The sequence below is a fragment of the Brachyhypopomus gauderio genome, chromosome 6, assembly GCF_052324685.1.
Source record: "Brachyhypopomus gauderio isolate BG-103 chromosome 6, BGAUD_0.2, whole genome shotgun sequence".
Classification (NCBI taxonomy): domain Eukaryota; kingdom Metazoa; phylum Chordata; class Actinopteri; order Gymnotiformes; family Hypopomidae; genus Brachyhypopomus; species Brachyhypopomus gauderio.
This window is the reverse complement of record NC_135216.1, coordinates 7927509-7946626: the sequence shown is the minus strand read 5'-3', so window position 1 is coordinate 7946626 and position 19118 is coordinate 7927509. Positions and strand designations below refer to the sequence as shown.

The following is a 19118-nucleotide window of genomic DNA, read 5'->3' as shown; positions in this document are numbered from 1 at the left end:
GAGTCAAGGAGAGTCAAGGAGAGTGCTGTGATGTTGGAGACATAAAGGAGAGTCAAGGAGAGTCAAGGAGAGTCAAGGAGAGTCAAGGAGAGTGCTGTGATGTTGGAGACATAAAGGAGAGTCAAGGAGAGTCAAGGAGAGTCAAGGAGAGTCAAGGAGAGTGCTGTGATGTTGGAGACATAAAGGAGAGTCAAGGAGAGTCAAGGAGAGTCAAGGAGAGTGCTGTGATGTTGGAGACATAAAGGAGAGTCAAGGAGAGTCAAGGAGAGTCAAGGAGAGTCAAGGAGAGTGCTGTGATGTTGGAGACATAAAGGAGAGTGCTCTGCGTCAGCCGTTGTTGTCACCAGACGAGCCTTCGATGGTGGTGGTGGTGTTACAGAGTGGAAAGGTGTGTCTAGTCAGTATAGAACTGCCCTACACTGTGATAAGCCCATAAAACCTGACTAGTGTTATTAATCCAGTAATTAAGGTCATAAATACTCTGCATGAACAACACGGGCCTAATTTAATCCTCATGGATGACAATGCACCAGCTTATCAAGGTCGCGTCATTAGGGAACGGCTGGTGGAGACTGGGGTACCTGAAATTGAGTGGCCTGCACTTTCTCCAGATGTGAATCCCATAGAAAACCTCATAACTCACCTCGTAACTCACCCTGCCCTTCTAGAAGAGTGGTGATGCCATACCTCAGCAGATAATGTCAACTTGTGAACAGCATGAGACGTCGTTGACAAGCTGTAATTGATGCTAAAGGTCACATGACAAGTTATTGAGGAATTGACATATTTTGTTGGGGTATACCCACCACTGTTGTTGGACTTTGTTTCAATAAATTGCTGAAAATAAGAATCACACCATTGTGTACTTCTACTTAAATATCACTGTAGCGTGAATATTTTACATTTTCCATAAATTTCACCCGAAAGCCAAACATCCCTAACGGTTTGTGAGTAGGATAGATGTCACATACCCAGCAGGCACCATAATCAGCCAAGAGAAGAATTAGAAACTGCCAGTCAAGGCCAGAAAACTCACAATGCACGGGGCACCCAAGATCTCATATCCAAGGGATATACGCCTGCTGCAAGGAGGTATGAAAAGGCTTACAAAGATTCACAGTCCACAGGACAAGACACAAAACATCCATGAATACATGCAGGCGATGGTCCCCTAGGATGATCTGACAAGCATGTGCATTTGACAGACGGACGACACGTTCTCCATAGAAGGAGAGAAGGTTCCATTGCAGAATAAGCTCCTCCATGGAATGTACCAACAACCAGTGATGGCTTAGTTACCTTGAAAATGTAATCTGATACCTGATTACTGATTACTCCTTTAAAAAGTAACTTAGTTACATTACTGATTACTTGATTTTAAAAGTAACTACGTTAGATTACAAGTTACTTTAGCAGCAAAATTAATTTTTCCAATACTCACTTTATTGGAAGTGCATTTTAAACAGAAACAATGTATCTCCTGACATTACATTTGTGTAGCTACATGGTATTATTTGTAAATTTATTTGTAAACATAATACAAGCAAACTGTTCAGTCAGACGGCTACTTGTTGTGAAACGAAATACAATTACAGTTTCAAGCATTCTTAAGTAGGCTACTTTAGCCAAAATTCCAGCACTTTTCAAACCTGGAACACAGTGCAACATTAAAATTCATCAGGTAAATGTTACTTCCCCTGTTTTTGAGGGGTGTTTCTTTACACTACCACATATCGTTACGGGAGGACACTGCACAGAATGACGTGTAAAACGCGCTCGCGCTCTCACAGGGTCGTGCGCAGCGTGCGGAGTCGAGCGCTACGGTCAGACGCAAAAGTAGAACTGAGCCAAGAAGAAAGCAAAAATATATATTTTTACTAGGGAAAATAAAAATAGTAACGCACAGTTACTTGGATAATCTTTAATCTGATTACTGGACTGGAAATAGTAAATCCTATTACTCGTTACTGAGAAAAGTAGCAGAGTAACGCGTTACTAAGTAATGTGTTACTGACATCACTGCCAACAACAAATAACAAGAGGCAATAGGACAGCACAGGCACATTTATCATGACAAGGACTAAGTGCTAAATTCTAGGTCCAGTGGGACCTCCAGATCTCGACAGCTAAGCAAATTAGTGGCAAATCACCCAGATATCATTATCATAGATAAGGTGACAAAAACAGCAGTGGTTATAGATATGGCGGTCCCGAGCGACAAAACCATCCAAAAGACGGGATATGAGAAGTTGGAAAAATACCAGCGGCTGAAAGAGGAAACAGAGAGCATGTGGAAGGTTAAAACCAAGGTTGTCCCGGTGGTGACGGGGGAACTTGGGGCGGTGACCCCTGAGCTGGAGAACTAGAGGACTGGAGGACTGGAGGACTAGAGGACTGGAGGACTAGGGGACTGGAGGACTAGAGGACTAGAGGACAGGGGGACTAGAGGACTAGAGGACTAGAGGACTGGTGGACTGGAGGACTGGGGGACTAGAGGACTAGAGGACTGGAGGACTAGAGGACTAGAGGACTGGGGGACTAGAGGACTAGAGGACTGGTGGACTGGGGGACTAGAGGACTGGAGGACTAGAGGACTGACTCCAGCAGAGCCCAGGAAACACAATAACAATCTCAGTCCAGAAGACTAAAGTCCTAGCAACAGCAACAATACTGTGCCACACCCTCAAACCCACAGGCCTCTGTTAAAAAGGCTAATTTTGAGGAAAAAAATATGACTATTACATTTTACAATTTTACATTTTTCTAAAGCAGGCTCTCAACTTTCTCTGTGTCAGGACTATGACCACTACCGCAACCAAAAACAGTACCTTTTCAAATTTATGAGAGTTGGACACTTAATTACACATTATTAAATATTTGTGATTAAGTATCATATGACTCTTCAGACACTCATTAATAAGAGGCTAAAATTATCATCATACATTTTAATATTTTATTATTATATCATTAGATCAGTATTAGCCTGAGTTCATGATATATTTCAAGATAGCACTCTTACCATCTGCATTGATGCCTTAGATTCTTCACATTGTCAGTGGAGAATTCCCAGCATTAGACGATTGTATCACGAGAGGAACAGAGGGGGTGTTTTGTGTGAATATTAATACCTCAGAGCGAATCATATTGGCAGAAGTGTGTGAAATGCAACGGTGTGTGAAAAAGATGGCTCACAGCAAGAACGATCAATACCCAACTCCTCCAGCGTTGATACACCATGGTAACCCAAACCCACGACCCCCACTGCCTTAACAGCCTTCAGAATTCCATATTCAATAAAAGTACTGATTTTAGTTTTTAACGTAACATACCTTTTGTGCTGAACTAAGTGTCTGGTTGTTGACTCTTGGACTATCAAAATGTTGATTTGATGTTGTTTCCTGGATGATCATGGATCATGGTCATTCCTGCGATCTGAAGGATCCCTCCATCTCCCAGCGGGACCAGACCATCAGTTGGAGGGCAGGCCTGGTTAAAATGCATGAAGGAGTCTGCACATGTGCTACAAGAGCTTATTGAGGAGTCGAGCGCTGAAAGGCCTGTCAGTCTCAGTGCTGTTCACGGAGACAGGTCAGGGGGCTGCATCATGTCTCAGTGTTGCTCACGGAGACATGTCAGGGGGCTGCATTACGTAGTCTCAGTGCTGCTCACGGAGACAGGTCAGGGGGCTGCATCACGGAGTCTCAGTGCTGCTCACAGAGACAGGTCAGGGGGCTGCATCACGTCTCAGTGCTGCTCACGGAGACATGTCAGGGGGCTGCATCACGGAGTCTCAGTGCTGCTCACAGAGACAGGTCAGGGGGCTGCATCACGTCTCAGTGCTGCTCACGGAGACATGTCAGGGGGCTGCATCACGGAGTCTCAGTGCTGCTCACAGAGACACGTCAGGGGGCTGCATCACGGAGTCTCAGTGCTGCTCACAGAGACAGGTCAGGGGGCTGCATCACGTCTCAGTGCTGCACACGGAGACAGGTCAGGGGGCTGCATCACAGAGTCTCAGTGTTGCTCACGGAGACAGGTCAGGGGGCTGCATCACGTCTCAGTGTTGCTCACGGAGACAGGTCAGGGGGCTGCATCACGTCTCAGTGTTGCTCACGAAGACAGGTCAGGGGGCTGCATCACGGAGTCTCAGTGCTGCTCACGGAGACAGGTCAGGGGGCTGCATCACGGAGTCTCAGTGCTGCTCACGGAGACAGGTCAGGGGGCTGCATCACGTCTCAGTGCTGCTCACGGAGACAGGTCAGGGGGCTGCATCACATCTCAGTGCTGCTCACGGAGACAGGTCAGGGGGCTGCATCACGGAGTCTCAGTGTTGCTCACGGAGACAGGTCAGGGGGCTGCATCACGGAGTCTCAGTGTTGCTCACGGAGACAGGTCAGTGGGCTGCATCCTCACTGGCCGAATTTGGTCATCTGTTGCAATTGAAGCAGGAGATAATGTATTTAATCCAAATAACCAGGAGAGGAGGGCATGATCTCAGTGTCTACAGAAACAACACCACTGGAATGGGTTTGGGTGTGAAGGGCATGATCAGTCTCATGATTCCTGCCCATGGATGGTCTGGTCCACCAATGTCTTACTGTGTCTCATATATCTCCACCTCTGTCGCCCCTGTGTCTATCCAGGTCTCTGTGAGGAGTGGCAAAAGTCAATATAATAGAACGCACTTACAAAATGTGTGTGTGAGTATGTATGTGTTTGTGTATTTTGTGACTGTGTGTGTGAGTGTGTTTGTCAGTGATACAGTACTTTTAGTAAAGATGGCCAAGACAGATATCCATTAGTTCCTGCTCTGTCTGCCATTAACTATGTCTTTGTACAGATAACCCTGTGCTCTAGCAAGGTAGATGAAAAACAGCTATCACTAATAAATGTTTCATACATGGAGTCAAAAGGATTTATCTGAAAAGGAATCCTTTCTGTTACTACATTAACTCTTAATGTAACAACGCGTGATGTCTTGGAGATGCTGGCTTCCATTAGCCATGTAGTCATATGTGAATGTTACTATGGTGTGCTGCTTGCCAGTGATGTACTGAGATTACACTGGTGATAATCATGTTTTATCTGTGTTTTTTTTCTGCCCTTCTCCGTACACCCGAGCTTTTCACATTGAGATATTTATGCTCGAAAACCAGAGAACGTGTAGAGCAAGATCTGATATTTTTAGAATAAAAACATTCAAATGTGGTTACAATTTGAAATCACAGTTTAGCAGAAAGACATGATATGATACCTAGATTTGTGTCTTTTCTCTCTCCCACTTTCTCCCCTCCCTACACTTTCCACCCTCTCTCCCTCTTTTCTTTCTCCACATTCTTTCTCCCTCTCCCCCGTTCTGTCTCCACTTTCTCTTTCACTCCCTCCCTCCCCCCTCTCCCCCTCTCTCCATCTCTCTCTCTCTCTCTCTCTCTCTCTCTCCACTGCAGGTCTCCTTCTTTCTCTTCATCGTGTTTGTGGTGTACACTATGCTCCCGTTCTCAATGCGGGACGCTGTCATTGCCAGTGTCCTCACATCCTCCTCCCACACCCTGGTGCTGAGTATCTGTCTCTCCAATACCACAGTGCACAAGGATCCTCTCGTCTGGCAGGTAATTGTGTGTGTGTGTGTGTGTGTGTGTGTGTGTGTGTGTGTGTGTGTGTATGTTTGCGCACACACGTGTGTGTGGGTGTGTTTGTGTGTATTTGTTGTGCATGCAGGTGTCCCAGCTATTTTGGTTGATGGCACAACAAAATGTGCAGCTGGTATCTAGATGTGAAGCTTGCACACCAGAAGGCTGGAAGTTGCACGCAGTTGATCCATATAAACTTCATCAGAGTCTGGGGAGCCAAACGAGAGCAGTTTGTCCTGCTTCGTAGTGGTCGGGCTGGGACCACGTGCGCTGCCCTGGGTTCAGAGGTGGGGTGTGGTGGGCAGGGGTTAGCCTGCCACAGAGGCCCGCAGACCTCCGCCCGGGCTAGAGCCGCACCACCGGCTGAGATGAACCCCACAGGTTCAATCATTGGAACCAGAAGGACGCTGGAAGTTACAGGAAGTCGCAAAATTATGGTTTGCGCATCATGCAAAAAGCATCCGTGCGGACCATCTTCTAAAATCGGCTCATTTAGTATGGAGTGTATATATTCTTTTAAATGTATTGTTTTAACCAGAGGTTAATCACGGCACCGGTTACCGTGGCAACACCATGGAGACATGATTGGCCGGGAAGCTGTCACGCTGCCTTTCACAGAGTGAGCCGCTGGCTCCCTGCTAAACCCGAGCGGCCCCGGCGAGCTCTCGCCCGAGTTCTTCTGCTGAGAGTAACTACCTCGAATGCTTGAATGAAACCACTAAGGGGTCTTTAATTATGTTTAGCGGGGTCTTCTCCTTGGACAGAGGTTTTCTTAAGCCTTCCAAGGGTGTCATTAAGAGCTCCTCGAGACCTTTCTCCTTCACACCACGCACTCTTCTACACTCCCCCCGCGGTCTGCCTCCGAAGCAAATCTGAAGCCTTTGGAGATTAACAAGAGTTTTGCACACGATTTTTTATTTTTTCCATTACTGCCACAGCTAGAAGATTTTCTATACATCTCTCCTGGAGACGTTATTTATGGAAAGAAATAAATGAAGTTGATCTGCTTGCCCTGTCTGTGTGGGTGTGATTTCAGAAACCACAGTGTTTGTCAATCGCGTGATAGTCCCTCCCCTTATTTATCTGATAGGACAGAAAAACCTTTAAATTGGAGAAGCAATCCGGGATAATTGATCTGCCCTAAAATATAGCTTGGCACTAACACACTGCTTTTCAAAAGCTTTCACCTAAGGGTCAGTTCTTATAGATATAAACCAACACTGCCCGTTTCTCAGATGCTTTTGTATAGGTGTGTCCTTTTTCTGCCTTAATCCTGGGCCTAAAGTCAGTAGCATGGTGCCAGGAGTCTGTACTGTTAATTAAGAGCTCTTGTTGGCATTGATCTGTCTGCACATATGGCTACCACTCAGTAATTACAGCTAGCTGAAGGACAGAAGGACTTCTTAGTGGAGCTCTGAGTCTCTGAGCCCAGGTGGTTTTAGATATTAGGGAACGTTCCTCTGTGGCTTGTGCCTCCTTTCTTGGGAAGATCTTATTGACACCCGCAGACTTGTCAGAGGCCACATATCGTGTGCAAACTGCACTAACACAACGGAGATTGTATTAATCATTCAGTGCAATATATAACTAAACTGTGAAAACTGTAAGCACAGGAATAAAGAATAAAATGTTAACTCACCCAATCCGTCCACACATGATTCGTGTGTGTGTGTGTTTTTCTCGCAGGTAGGTCAGATCCTGAAATAGCAAGTGGGTAAGAAGTAAGGGAGAGAAAAGGGTGAGAATGGCATAGAGAGGGAGAGAAGGAGGAAAAACTAAGAAGTAGACAAGTGAACAGCATTTTGCTGCAATCACTGGCAAGCACCCGTATTACAGCTCAACCAGCCATTTCTAAAGGACAAGCACTGTTTTCTCAGACAGGAGCAGGGAGAACAAAGCTGGGGTCCCTGGGGGACTGTGCGCGGTTAATTGATGAAGATCACTGTGTAATTGCTTCTGTTGGACCGGATTAATCTGCTAATAATGTCGGCCTGAATGATATGAAAACCACCGTTGGGCCCAACTGTAACGTGTAAGGGTTACACCTGCCGCTCCGGGCCGAGGTCAGTCCCCAGAAGGTTGATCCTGATTGCGATTGTGCTCTTTCTCCACACAGATCCTGGCCAACATCATCATCTTCATCTGTGGGAACATGGCGGGCGCCTATCACAAGCATTTGATGGATCTCGCTCTCAAACAGACATACCAGGACACCTGCAACTGCATCAAGTCGCCGATCAAACTGGAGTTTGAGAAACACCAACAGGTACGAAGAACGGCGGGATGCAGGTGGAGAACACGTCCACCGCCGTGTGGGCGCCGTGTAAACATCTGTGTTTAGAGTAAACACGTGCATGTAGGTATGTACACAAGAGCAAACCGGCCTGGCCAAGCGTCTGTCGCTTTTGCAGTGAAGGAGAGAGGTTTAGAGGGGTGGGGGTTCGGGTGGGGGTTCGGGTGTGAGTCATCCATGCGGTTGAACACAAAGGATCACTTTACTGTTTAGGTTACTATTTATAACCCAGATCTGGGTGCGGCTGAGAACGGTTTCAGACAAATACAGCTCGATACCCCGGCCTGGCCCTCACCCCTCCCTGTCCTTCCGTTAGGAGTCGGGTGGGGTGGAAGTTTTGCGTGTCACTTCCTCCCGACTTGCTCTGCTCTATTTGTTGATTTTGTTCGGGGTGAGATGGTGATAAAGAGCCAGGCGGAAGTGAAGGCTCGGCGTGTGAAACTGGAGCAGGCAGACGAGCACCCATCAGCTCCTCTCGTCTCTCAGGAGGCACCTCCCTGAGAAACACCCTTGTCAGAAGAACAAAAACCATTCGCCAAGTCTTTAGAATGGTTTTGGTTTTTGCATAAATATTTCCTGAAATGTGATATGATCTTCAACAGACTTATAATAATAAATAGTCTTATTTACTAATAACACATATGCCCTTATTGAACAAATTTATGGTCATTGAAAAAAGCCTCTGGGAAATTACGTCCGTAGAAAAAATGTAATTGTAATAAGATGCTTCTGTCCATTCAGGTGTGGCTTTCATCTGCCTCCCTGTACAAACAGCACTCCATTATAGCTGTAGAATTCTATTTAAATGTAATATTTAAATGTTCCAGAGGGCCTTGGAGGAAAATTCACTATATCTCAATAGACTCAAATGAATTGTGAAATGAAAGATTTAACCATTAATTTAAAATGGCCCACAAACTTTATCTCACAACAAAATCTCTTTGCAGCAGTTATTTCATTACACTCCAAATGTCACTCAAGCTGCTTTTTGGCTTTCCCACAGGGCAATTAGGGTCTACAAGTCTCCCTCCCTCTCTGCCTCTCTGTTAACACACACACACACGCACACACACACACGCACACACACACACACACACGCACACACACACACACACACACACACACACACACACACACACACACACACACACACACACACACACACACACACACACACACAGGTTTTTTTCACTCATGCTTTTATGTGCTACTGTAATTACCGCTGAGATGGATAGTAGCTCCCCCCTCTGCCCCCCATCCTTCCATCCCTGTCCCCTGTCTCTGTCCCCCCCCCCCCCCCCCCGTCCCCCGTCCCTCTGCGTGCTGTGATGTGCAGGTATTTGTCTCAGCAGCTCCAGCGGGGCCAGCCAGTCCCCCGTTTTCACTGCCGCTCCGCCGCTGGAGTTGTCTGACGGCTGGACTGTGTTCTCGCTACGTTAGCCACATCATCTGCCTAATTACCTCCATAACGACACGCTTCATTTCCCTGGAGGAGCAAGCCAAAGCCTGTATTATTTTTTTTCTATTTATCCCTGTCTCTCTGCCTATCTGTCTATCTATCTAATCCAGCCCTGCTTATCAATATGTCTATTAATTCATCCTGCTTATCAATTTGTCAAGCTGTCTTCCCACAGCTGTTTGCGTGCCTATCATGTATCTGTCTAATTGCAGTCGTCAGTTCGCATCAGTTGTCACGTATCATCAGTCTATGGCTGATGAGGGTCTCTTACCTCCACTAGCTAATTAGTTGATGGCAGAAAACTCCATGTTAAATTTGGATCCACTCACAAAGGTTTGTTCACACTAAACCAGAATCAGTTTGTAAGAGGAAATGGTCTTTTTCTGATAATAACACATTAATGTAATGTTATTTGAAAAGGTTTCTGTGCGTTGGGTTTTTTTTTTATGTCAGGAAAATGCACCTGAGGCAGACAGTAATTAACCTTCCCATTGTGACTTCCAGTCATGGTTTGCTCTGTACGCACCACACCTCATTTACATTTCACATTGCTCCCTGCTTGGCAATTTCAGGGTGAAATTCAGGCTGTGCCTTTGCATATGTCCAAACCAATGAAAAAACACCCATCACTGCACCTGTTAGCTAAGCTTAACCGTAGCCAAAAGCAACATGAAGCCGGGTGTGTATCATGATTGTGATTTCACTACTGGCGGCATGGCCGTTTTGTTCAAAAAGTGACACAGGTGATTTTATTGTAAACACGAAAATACATTTCTGTCAGATGCCTTAAGAGCCCAAAGCAACTTTCTTACCTTAAGAGACTCCAAGGTTCTTTGTTTCATGTCAACCTCACGGTCTCTCCCTTTTGGCCAATAGGAACGTCTCTTGCTGTCCCTGCTCCCCGCCCATATTGCCCGGGTGATGAAGGCAGAGATTATCCAACGGCTGCAGGGGCCCAACGGTGGCCAGGCTGAGAACGCCAACAACTTCCACAACCTGTATGTGCAAAGGCACACCAACGTCAGGTCAGGTTCCTCCACCAGTCCTGCCCGACATGGCTCACACTCCCACCCGCACCCCCGCTGTCTGACGGCTGAACACATGTCTGCATGTCTCCAGAACATCTACATTTCCCGCACACCAGAGAACTGGCCCTGTTTCTCACCCACAGCAAAACGAATAGGGCTTTCAGCAAACTCTCAGTAAAGTAGGACAAACAATAACCCAAATATGAGTAGCCTCGATGTAAGACAGCACACACAGTCATGTTGTCTCAACAACAGCCGAAGTCAAATATATTTCTGTAGCACTTTTTACAACACACGTCACAAAGCTGATTTACAAATTAATGGGTCCAGATCTCTAATGAGCAAGCCAGTGGCAAGGAAAAACTCTTTGGGAGGGTATAAGGAAGAAAGCTTTGGAGGACCAAACCTGAAGAAAGAACCTGTCCTCCTTGGGAATCCCAGCTAATGAAGAGTCTATACTGTATTACATTGATTAGTTCAATCAGCCACATTAGTATACTTCCGAGTGTTTAGGGTGGCTGGGATGTTCATTAGTTCATCATGTGTCCATCATTAAATCTCCAATAGTTCATTGTTAGATCATCATTAGTTCATGGTTAGTCTATCGTTATTTCATCATTATTTCATCGTTAGCTCATCATTAGCTCATCATTAGCTCATCATTCATTCATAGTTAGTTCATTAGTTCATCATTAGTTCATCGTTAGCTCATCATTAGCTAATCATTAGTTCATAGTTAGTTCATTAGTTCATCATTAGTTCTTCAATAGTTTATTGTTAGTTCATCATTAGCTCATCATTAGATATAATTAGTTCATCGTTATTTTATCATTAGATCATTATTAGTTCATAGTTAGTTCATTAGTTCATCATTAGTTCATTCATGTTTAGAGCATTGTTAGTTCATTTGTTCATCATTAGTTTATCATCTACAGGGACCTCCGATTCATCTACTGGTAACATCAGTTCTGCTGGTGACACCCAGATATTTTCTGCCATCCTCTCAGATGCTTTGTCACTCAAGAGCAGGTCTAGTCCAGTGTTAGCACCTGCAAAGATGAACATCACATGAACAGTACACATACATGAAAGTCAATATGCATGAACGGTCCACATAGAGGAGACGTGCCTGTGATCAGCACCGGTGTCTGGCAGGGTTATCTGGAGCAGCATAACGGAAACAGAGGTCCTGAGGTCACCATGATTCTGAAGACCCTCTGAGGCATTGCACTCCACCCACATCAGTCACAAACTGTGAGGAAATAGCTTGTGTAAAGACGTAAATCTTTGTGCTACATTTTAAAATTGGGAATGTGTCTGAGTCTTGAATTGAAGCTAAAAGGCTGTTCCATAACTGAGGAGTTTTATAGACGACAGATCCACCCCAGGCTAAACTCATACTAATTCTAGCAACTAAGGGAGACCATTTTAAGAATGCAATAGGCAAGGCGGGCTATATATCATTGAGTAGTGTACTATATATCATTGAGTAGTGTACTATATATCATTGAGTAGTGTACTATATATCATTGAGTAGTGTACTATATATCATTGAGTAGTATACTATATATCATTGAGTAGTGTACTATATATCATTGAGTAGTGTACGATGAGTTCACCCAGATATTGTGGGGCCAGACCATTTATTGCTTTATTTGTCAAAAGGAGAATTTTAAAATCTATTCAAAATATAACAGGGAGCAAGTTCAGATGCGAAAGAAAAAGACAGCTCAAAAGAAGAAGAAGTGGTCAAATATTCGTGTTAGGATTCTGCTGCCTTGTGTATGAGTTGGAGTTTATTAAGTACTTTTTAGAGTGTCCAATTAGAAGACCATTACTGTAATACAACCTTGATGCAAGAAAAGCATGAACCAGGATCTCTGCATCCAATGAGTAAAGCATATGTCACCATATGTGTGTGTGTGTGTGTGTGTGTGTGTGTGTGTGTGTGTGTGTGTGTGTGTGTGTGTGTGTGTGTGTGTGTGTGTGTGCACGTGCACATGTGTTAAATGAGAGCTCAGAGACAATGAGGCCTCAGTTTTTCACACCAGTTTTTGCTGTTACTGAAAAGATCAGGATCAAGATTCAGGATTCAAGATTTTGTCAAATATAATTTAACTCTTCCAACAGTAGCACCTCAGTCTTCTCAGAATTAACAAGGTGAATGTTAGTTGCTATCCAGTTTTACTTCCTTTACACAGTCCTCAATTTAATTAAGTGTATGGGCATTATCAGAATGAGTAAACAGATGTAATTGAGGATCTACTGCATAACAATGGAAGCTAATGCTATGAAGAACTGTGTTTAGCATGTATAGTGAAAATAAAGGACCCGGTACAGACCCTTGTGGGACCCCTTAGTTTGCTTTTGTATACTCAAGAGAATTTATTCTGTACAAGGACAAATAGCAATCTGTGAAATAAAATGTAGACCGGGAGAGTACTTGTCCTCTACAGATAAGTGCTTTTAGCCTATCCAGTAAGACTGAAATATAACAACAACATTATTATTATTGTTAAATTCAGTATAATATCTGTATTACCTATAATTGTATATATTATATTATTTAATTGTAATAAAAATAAATCAAATCTAAAATAAATAAATAAAAGCCATTTGCCTCAATGAAACAACACATCAAAGAGATGTTCCATTCTCACAGAAAATCGCTTCCTATCTGTTGCATGGAAAGAAAGAACAAAAGTGCTGCTTTTTTTCTTCTTCTTCTTCTTCTTGTTCTTTGGGGGGAATTTTTTTAAGTAATATTTCTCTTCGCTTCAAAGGTTCACTGTTCTTCTGTGGTGGGTTTTTTTCATCATGGTAAGAGCGCGCCAGAGGCCAGCACTCCTCATTAGGAGCGCCCGTGTTTGGGTTTCAGGAAGAGAAAGATGGCTTCCCGTTTCCTCTGCCCTCTGACAGCAGACTGACTTTCTGAAGAGCTCTTTTTGTGCCTGAGCGCAAAGCCGCTGGTTTTTTTTATGTAGGCTTTCGCAGAGATCTTAAGCTTTAGGTTTCACACCCATGTCGCTACAGTATGTGCGGAGCGCTGGGAAGTGAAACCTCAGTCATGTTTGATTATGTGTGGAACAGCCCACTGACAGTAGCACCAGACCCCCTCTCGGCCTGCTCCCATACACTGGGGTATTATGCACCATTGCCTCCGCTGTTCTAAAGACCTGCTGTTGCTTCCCTGCAGTATCCTGTACGCGGACATCGTTGGCTTCACTCGGCTGGCCAGCGACTGCTCTCCAGGAGAACTCGTGCACATGCTCAACGAGCTTTTCGGCAAATTCGACCAGATAGCCAAGGTAACAGGGTGTCCATATACTCAGTTCAAGTTTAGTTAAATTCGGAAAGCTTTATTGGCATGACTGTATTTGTTTACAGTATATCCAAAGCAGCGTTGTAGTAAATGAACACGAATGAGCCTTTCCTAGGAAATTAGGAATGCTATTTTAATCATTCACGTGAAAAGAACTGTAGCTGGTATGAAGAAATGCTTGAAAAGTCAATAAAGAAATAAATAAGTTAAAAGAATGGAAATAAGGATATAGAAATAAATATATAAAAAGGGTTACAAACAGGTTAGTGCAGTTGTGTGTGTGTCTTGCATGTGTTTGTGTGTGTATTGTGTGTGTGTTGTGTGTGTGTGTGTGTGTGTGTGTGTGTGTGTGTGTTGTGTATGCATGGGTTTGTGTGTGTGTGTATGTTGTGTATGCATGTGTGTGTGTGTGTGAGTGTGTTGTGTGTGTGTGTGTGTTGTGTATGCGTGTGTGTGTGAGTGTGTTGTGTGTGTGTGTGTGTGTGTGTGTGTGTGTTGTGTATGCATGGGTTTGTGTGTGTGTGTGTGTGTGTGTTGTGTATGCATGTGTGTGTGTGTGTGTGAGTGTGTTGTGTGTGTGTGTGTGTGTGTGTGTGTGTGTGTGTGTGTGTGTGTGTGTGTGTGTGTGTGTGTGTGTGTGTGTGTGTATGTTGTGTGTGTTGTAATAGTCAGATATATACTCATTGTCTAGACTTGACCATGCTTGCTGAACAAAACAGACGTGACATCACCAGTCCTACTCTTTCCCTGTGCATTACAGTGCAATTACTGAGTCTAATCTGATCTGTTACCATTCGCTTTATTCATTTATTTGTTCCCTTGCTTTCTTTTCAGGACAACGACTGCATGAGGATAAAGATCTTGGGGGATTGTTATTATTGTGTGTCTGGGCTGCCCGAGTTTCTGCCTGACCACGCCAAGAACTGCGTAAAGATGGGTCTGGACATGTGTGAAGCCATCAAGTAAAACATCACCTTGATCTCTCTCTCTCTCCTTCCCCTTGTCTCTCTCTGCATTCTCTTTATCTCTCACTCTCTACACCTCCCCTCTCTCTCTATATATATCATTTATTAGTTTAGTTTATTAGTCAATTGTTTTCATTTAACCATCGTACAAGTTGTGTTTATCACCAATGAGAAATAAATCGTTAAAACTGAGAATAAAACCCTATTTATAGCAGAAAGAGGACCATTGCTAAAATTATACAAAATGGTTATTCACAGTGAAACAACTCAAAGATCTAACTAAACACCACATGTTGACAATAACTCTAATTTAGCGCTCGGCTCCGTACCTGGGTGTTAGAGTGTTTTCTCTTTGCCCTGTATTTTCAGAGTCCTTGCTAGTTTCAGCTTTGCATAATGGCAAGTTCTTTCCCAATTCAGTACTCGGTTCTTCTGCAGGTTTTAGCATGTGGCTGGCCAAGCAGTCGCGGCTCACACAGAAATATAACCGTGGTGGTTTAGAGGCAGCCCAGGGCTGTCTGTCTAGTTGGCGCGTGAGGCTGCATCCCTGTCTGAGCACTAGAACTTTACAAACTAACACACCGTAGAGCTGGAAGACTTCGGCAGAGAAGCACGGGCACAGGTCCATCTCTGGGTGTGAGGGAGTCAAAACAGCTTTTATTCTCTGACATACCTCGTGCCAGAGAGAGCGGTCACTGGCCGAGGATTTGCAATGCTGTGCCATTTGCACTCTGTGCACTGGACTGATCTCGTATGTGCGCATGCACACACACATGCATGTGCACAGACACTCGCACGCAGAGATGCGCGCGCACACATCCGCACTCGTGTCTGTTCGGGAAGGCTTTGTGACAAGCCTGTAGTGTAACCAGAATGGATGCACTGCAGGAGCTGTACCTGTCCTCAACATGTGAAGCAAGCAACTGCACGCATACACTTGCACTCACACAAGCACAGACGCACACGTACACACACACACACACACACACACACACACACACACACACACACACACACACACACACACACACACACACACACACACACACTCTCATGCACATATATTAGAACTGCTGGCATATTTTGGAACTGGCGTTGCAGTTTCATTGCCTAGCTAAAGATATTTTTAGTGTAGAGTAGGACAGTCTCCTGAATGCTTTTCTCAAAACCAGCAAGGCGTACTAGGAGAGATGAGGGGAAGTCTGGGAAGATGGGAACAGGACAAATCTATCAATTAGCATGAGAAAATAGGTTATATGATAACCCTTAGCATGTTGCGATACTGAAAATATGACATGTCATTCCAGGAAGGTGAGAGACGCCACTGGAGTGGACATTAACATGCGTGTCGGAGTGCACTCAGGCAATGTTCTGTGCGGTGTAATTGGTCTCCAGAAATGGCAGTATGATGTTTGGTCACATGATGTCACTCTGGCCAATCACATGGAGGCAGGTGGCGTACCTGGGTAAGTAAGCTGTGAGGAATATCTTTTGTCTGCCTGCATTTTCACTTTTGTGACAAGCGCTGTGAAAGATATCAAGAGCTCTTTACGCTAATACAAACATCTTTTGAAGAGCAACGTAGAGGTGCTTGGAGCTGATGTTGAATTTATTTTTGCTCACAGTAAAAGCAACAAAAAACAATAAAATCTGCCTGATCTCTTTTATAGTCGGGGTGCGTGGTTCATATAACATCCCGTCCTCTCTCTGTGGGCAGCAGGAACGGGCTGATGTAATATGTCTTTGTCCGTGTGTTTTCACTGGAGTGTTTTCTCACCGGTGTTCTCGCTCTCCCCACTCCCTGCTCCACAGACGTGTACACATCTCCTCCGTTACACTGGAACACCTGAAAGGGGCGTATAAAGTGGAACCAGGTGACGGGCAGAGCCGGGACTCGTACCTGAAGGAGCACGGCGTCATCACTTACCTGGTCATCAACCCGAAGGTGAAGCCCCACCCACCTCCGGCCAGCTGGAGTCCTTCCTTGTTCCGCCTCTACTCATGATCCCTTCATCGTCTGCTCCGAATAAGGAGGCGACTAATTAGTAGACCTACTTATGTACACATTGTTCAAGCCAATTCATCAAGCACGTCCTCTTGACCAAGCCGAGGTGTCATAATGGGCTGGATTCAAAGGCCGTGAAGCTCTTTGTGGCCCGAATAAAGCAGATTGACACTTTGATCGTTTGATATGAAGGAGCGGTGGCATCGCTCTTCACCTGCCCCCTCTTATGTCTGTCGTTTACTTCACCACCACATTAACATGAGCTGCCTTTCCGAATTGTCGACTTTGAAATATGTCTGTTTATTGTGGTGGTGCATCATATGTAATGTCCTGCTTTTTTTCTTTCTAAATGGATGTTGGTTCTTTCCATGGACGTTGTGCTGCTGCCTGTGGGGGTTCCTCCATGGTTCCTGCAGGGTTCCTACAGGGTTCCTGTAGGGTTCCTGCAGGGTTCACTGCTCCTCTGCTAGGCCTCATGGTGGCCAACGTCTCCTCCCACATCACCTCTTCACTGCCTGCACTCCAAATTGTACTGAAATTTCTCCAGTGGCCACTTGAGAATTACCACCTACGTGCATCGTAGGCCCAATGGTTGTTGGTGACCAGTATTTTTCTGTATAATGTGATTATGGTCTATGTTGTCAAAGGAAGATGTGTTCATTTATATAGAAGGAAGTAAGTGTCCTAGACTGTCAACTAAGGTCTAATTAAGGTGTTAATTACTCCTGTGAGTCATGTTCTAATTTAGTCTAGTGCCCATACACCACCGTAATCCTATGGTGCACACATAAGGTCTAATATACAACCCCCTAGGCTTCGGCTGAGAATAGGCTCACAGCCACATGCTTATCAGACCTGTTCTGTCATAAATGTCATGTTTCAACATATTTCTACCCTCATCGATACATGCAATGTATAATATTCAATGTACACCTGTGTGTATCCGTGTGTGTCCGTGTGTGTGTGTGTGTGTCTAGGGCGAGAGGCGGAGTCCCCAGCTTCAGTGTGGCGATGGGGAGATGATGAGGGCGTCTGTCCGTATGACCCAGTACCTGGAGTCCTGGGGGGCAGCCAAGCCTTTCGCCAACCTGCACCACCGAGACAGCATGACCAACGAGAACGGACAGATCAACACACGCGTGAGTCGAGCCTTGCGTGGATGGCGGGGGCCCCGGTTGACCGGGCCCGCACATTGTAAAGGAGTGTGTGTGTTATGCGGTCGCCATGAGCTGGAACTTTTCTTTTTTTTTCTCTTTTCAGGATGTGCCGATGGGGAACTTTGACTTCCAGGGAAGGTCAGAAAGGTCAGTGATGTCACACATTAGACAGGCAAACCGCCACTGACCTAATCCAGCTTCCCTGAGTCACTCGTATATCACATTTCTTGTATACAGAACAAAATCTCAGAAGAAAAGATTTGAGGAGGAGTTGAACGAAAGGATGATTCGCACCATTGATGGTATCAATGCACAAAAGTAAGAACTACTATTCATTCAGAGAGGAATTCTCTCATACATAAAAAGAGCTACTAGTCCTATTTCAGTGACTGTTGGGAATATTCAGAGGTTAGCTAGTTTTTTATAGTTTTTTCCATGTTGTTAGCTATTGCCTATAATTATCCATCATCGTGTTAGGAGCAAACATTTTATACTCTTGGTTTTTCTTTTACCAGACAGTGGCTGAAGTCTGAGGACATACAGCGGATATCATTGTTCTTTCACAACAAGACTCTGGAGAAAGAGGTACCTGCAAATGTCTTGGTGTGTGTAACAATCTAATTTTATTTAGATGTCCCTGTGACGGGCAGGGGTGAGCAACGAAAAGGAAGCGATCACGCCAAGTCTCAGGGAAAAATGATGGTTTAATAGAAAGTGTGCAAACCTAAAACTCTCCAAATTAAGGATATAATGACCAGCGGTCAACTGGTACAAAGACAAGACATATATAGGCAAACAAACGACCCACAGGTGAGACGGATCACGGGCTCCGCCCACCTGAGGGACGCACATGACGTCACCAGACAACAACAACAACAGCCGCTGTGGACAGAGGCGGCCGGTAGGGGGCCGCCTCACCGTGACAGTCCCACTATTCAAACTCTATGCACTGGTTGCCCAGACTGGGATTAGATCTAGTTTGAGACTGAACTGCTCTGCTGTGGTGAATCACTGAATCATTATTACCGTAGACTGGGTCTAGGAAAGTGGCCCTATTGTCTAAAGGTTATTTCAGAATCCAGTGTTCCCGATGCTGTCATTGAAATGTATTTTGTGTTTTTTATTTTTAAATGTATAGTACAGAGCAACAACTTTGCCAGCCTTCAAGTACTACGTCACCTGTGCGTGCCTCATCTTCTTCTGTATCTTCATTGTGCAGGTTTTGGTCCTACCAAAGTAAGTACTTTTTATACACCACT

General features: G+C 44.8%; 1 protein-coding gene and 1 long non-coding RNA gene across 10 annotated transcripts in view; one reads left to right on the top strand and one right to left on the bottom strand.

Moving 5' to 3' along the window:
- Positions 1–19118, top strand: part of adcy2b (adenylate cyclase 2b (brain)) — a 43745-nt gene that overhangs the window by 9205 nt on the left and 15422 nt on the right. For 6 of the 8 annotated variants that reach the window (XR_013131755.1, XR_013131756.1, XM_077008463.1 and 3 more), the window contains exons 3-15: positions 4644–4694; positions 5448–5609; positions 7747–7896; positions 10259–10407; positions 13607–13718; positions 14567–14694; positions 16005–16163; positions 16510–16642; positions 17680–17841; positions 17963–18006; positions 18097–18177; positions 18375–18444; positions 18998–19095. Coding sequence is in view for 6 of the 8 variants with exons in the window: in XM_077008463.1 (XP_076864578.1) it covers positions 4644–4694; positions 5448–5609; positions 7747–7896; positions 10259–10407; positions 13607–13718; positions 14567–14694; positions 16005–16163; positions 16510–16642; positions 17680–17841; positions 17963–18006; positions 18097–18177; positions 18375–18444; positions 18998–19095 (1499 nt within the window). In the remaining 2 variants the exon portion in view is untranslated. The remainder of the gene's footprint in view (positions 1–4643; positions 4695–5447; positions 5610–7746; positions 7897–10258; positions 10408–13606; positions 13719–14566; positions 14695–16004; positions 16164–16509; positions 16643–17679; positions 17842–17962; positions 18007–18096; positions 18178–18374; positions 18445–18997; positions 19096–19118) is intronic. The other 2 variants (XM_077008461.1, XM_077008462.1) reach the window with 1 other exon arrangement.
- On the bottom strand, positions 1566–15253 carry LOC143516693 (uncharacterized). Of its 2 annotated transcripts, none has more exons than XR_013131758.1 (4): positions 15027–15253; positions 10195–11662; positions 7270–7328; positions 1566–4430 (listed from the first exon to the last, which is right to left on the bottom strand). It is a non-coding gene; the product is annotated as an uncharacterized LOC143516693 (long non-coding RNA). The 2 variants fall into 2 exon arrangements; XR_013131759.1 differs by having other exon boundaries at positions 10195–11459.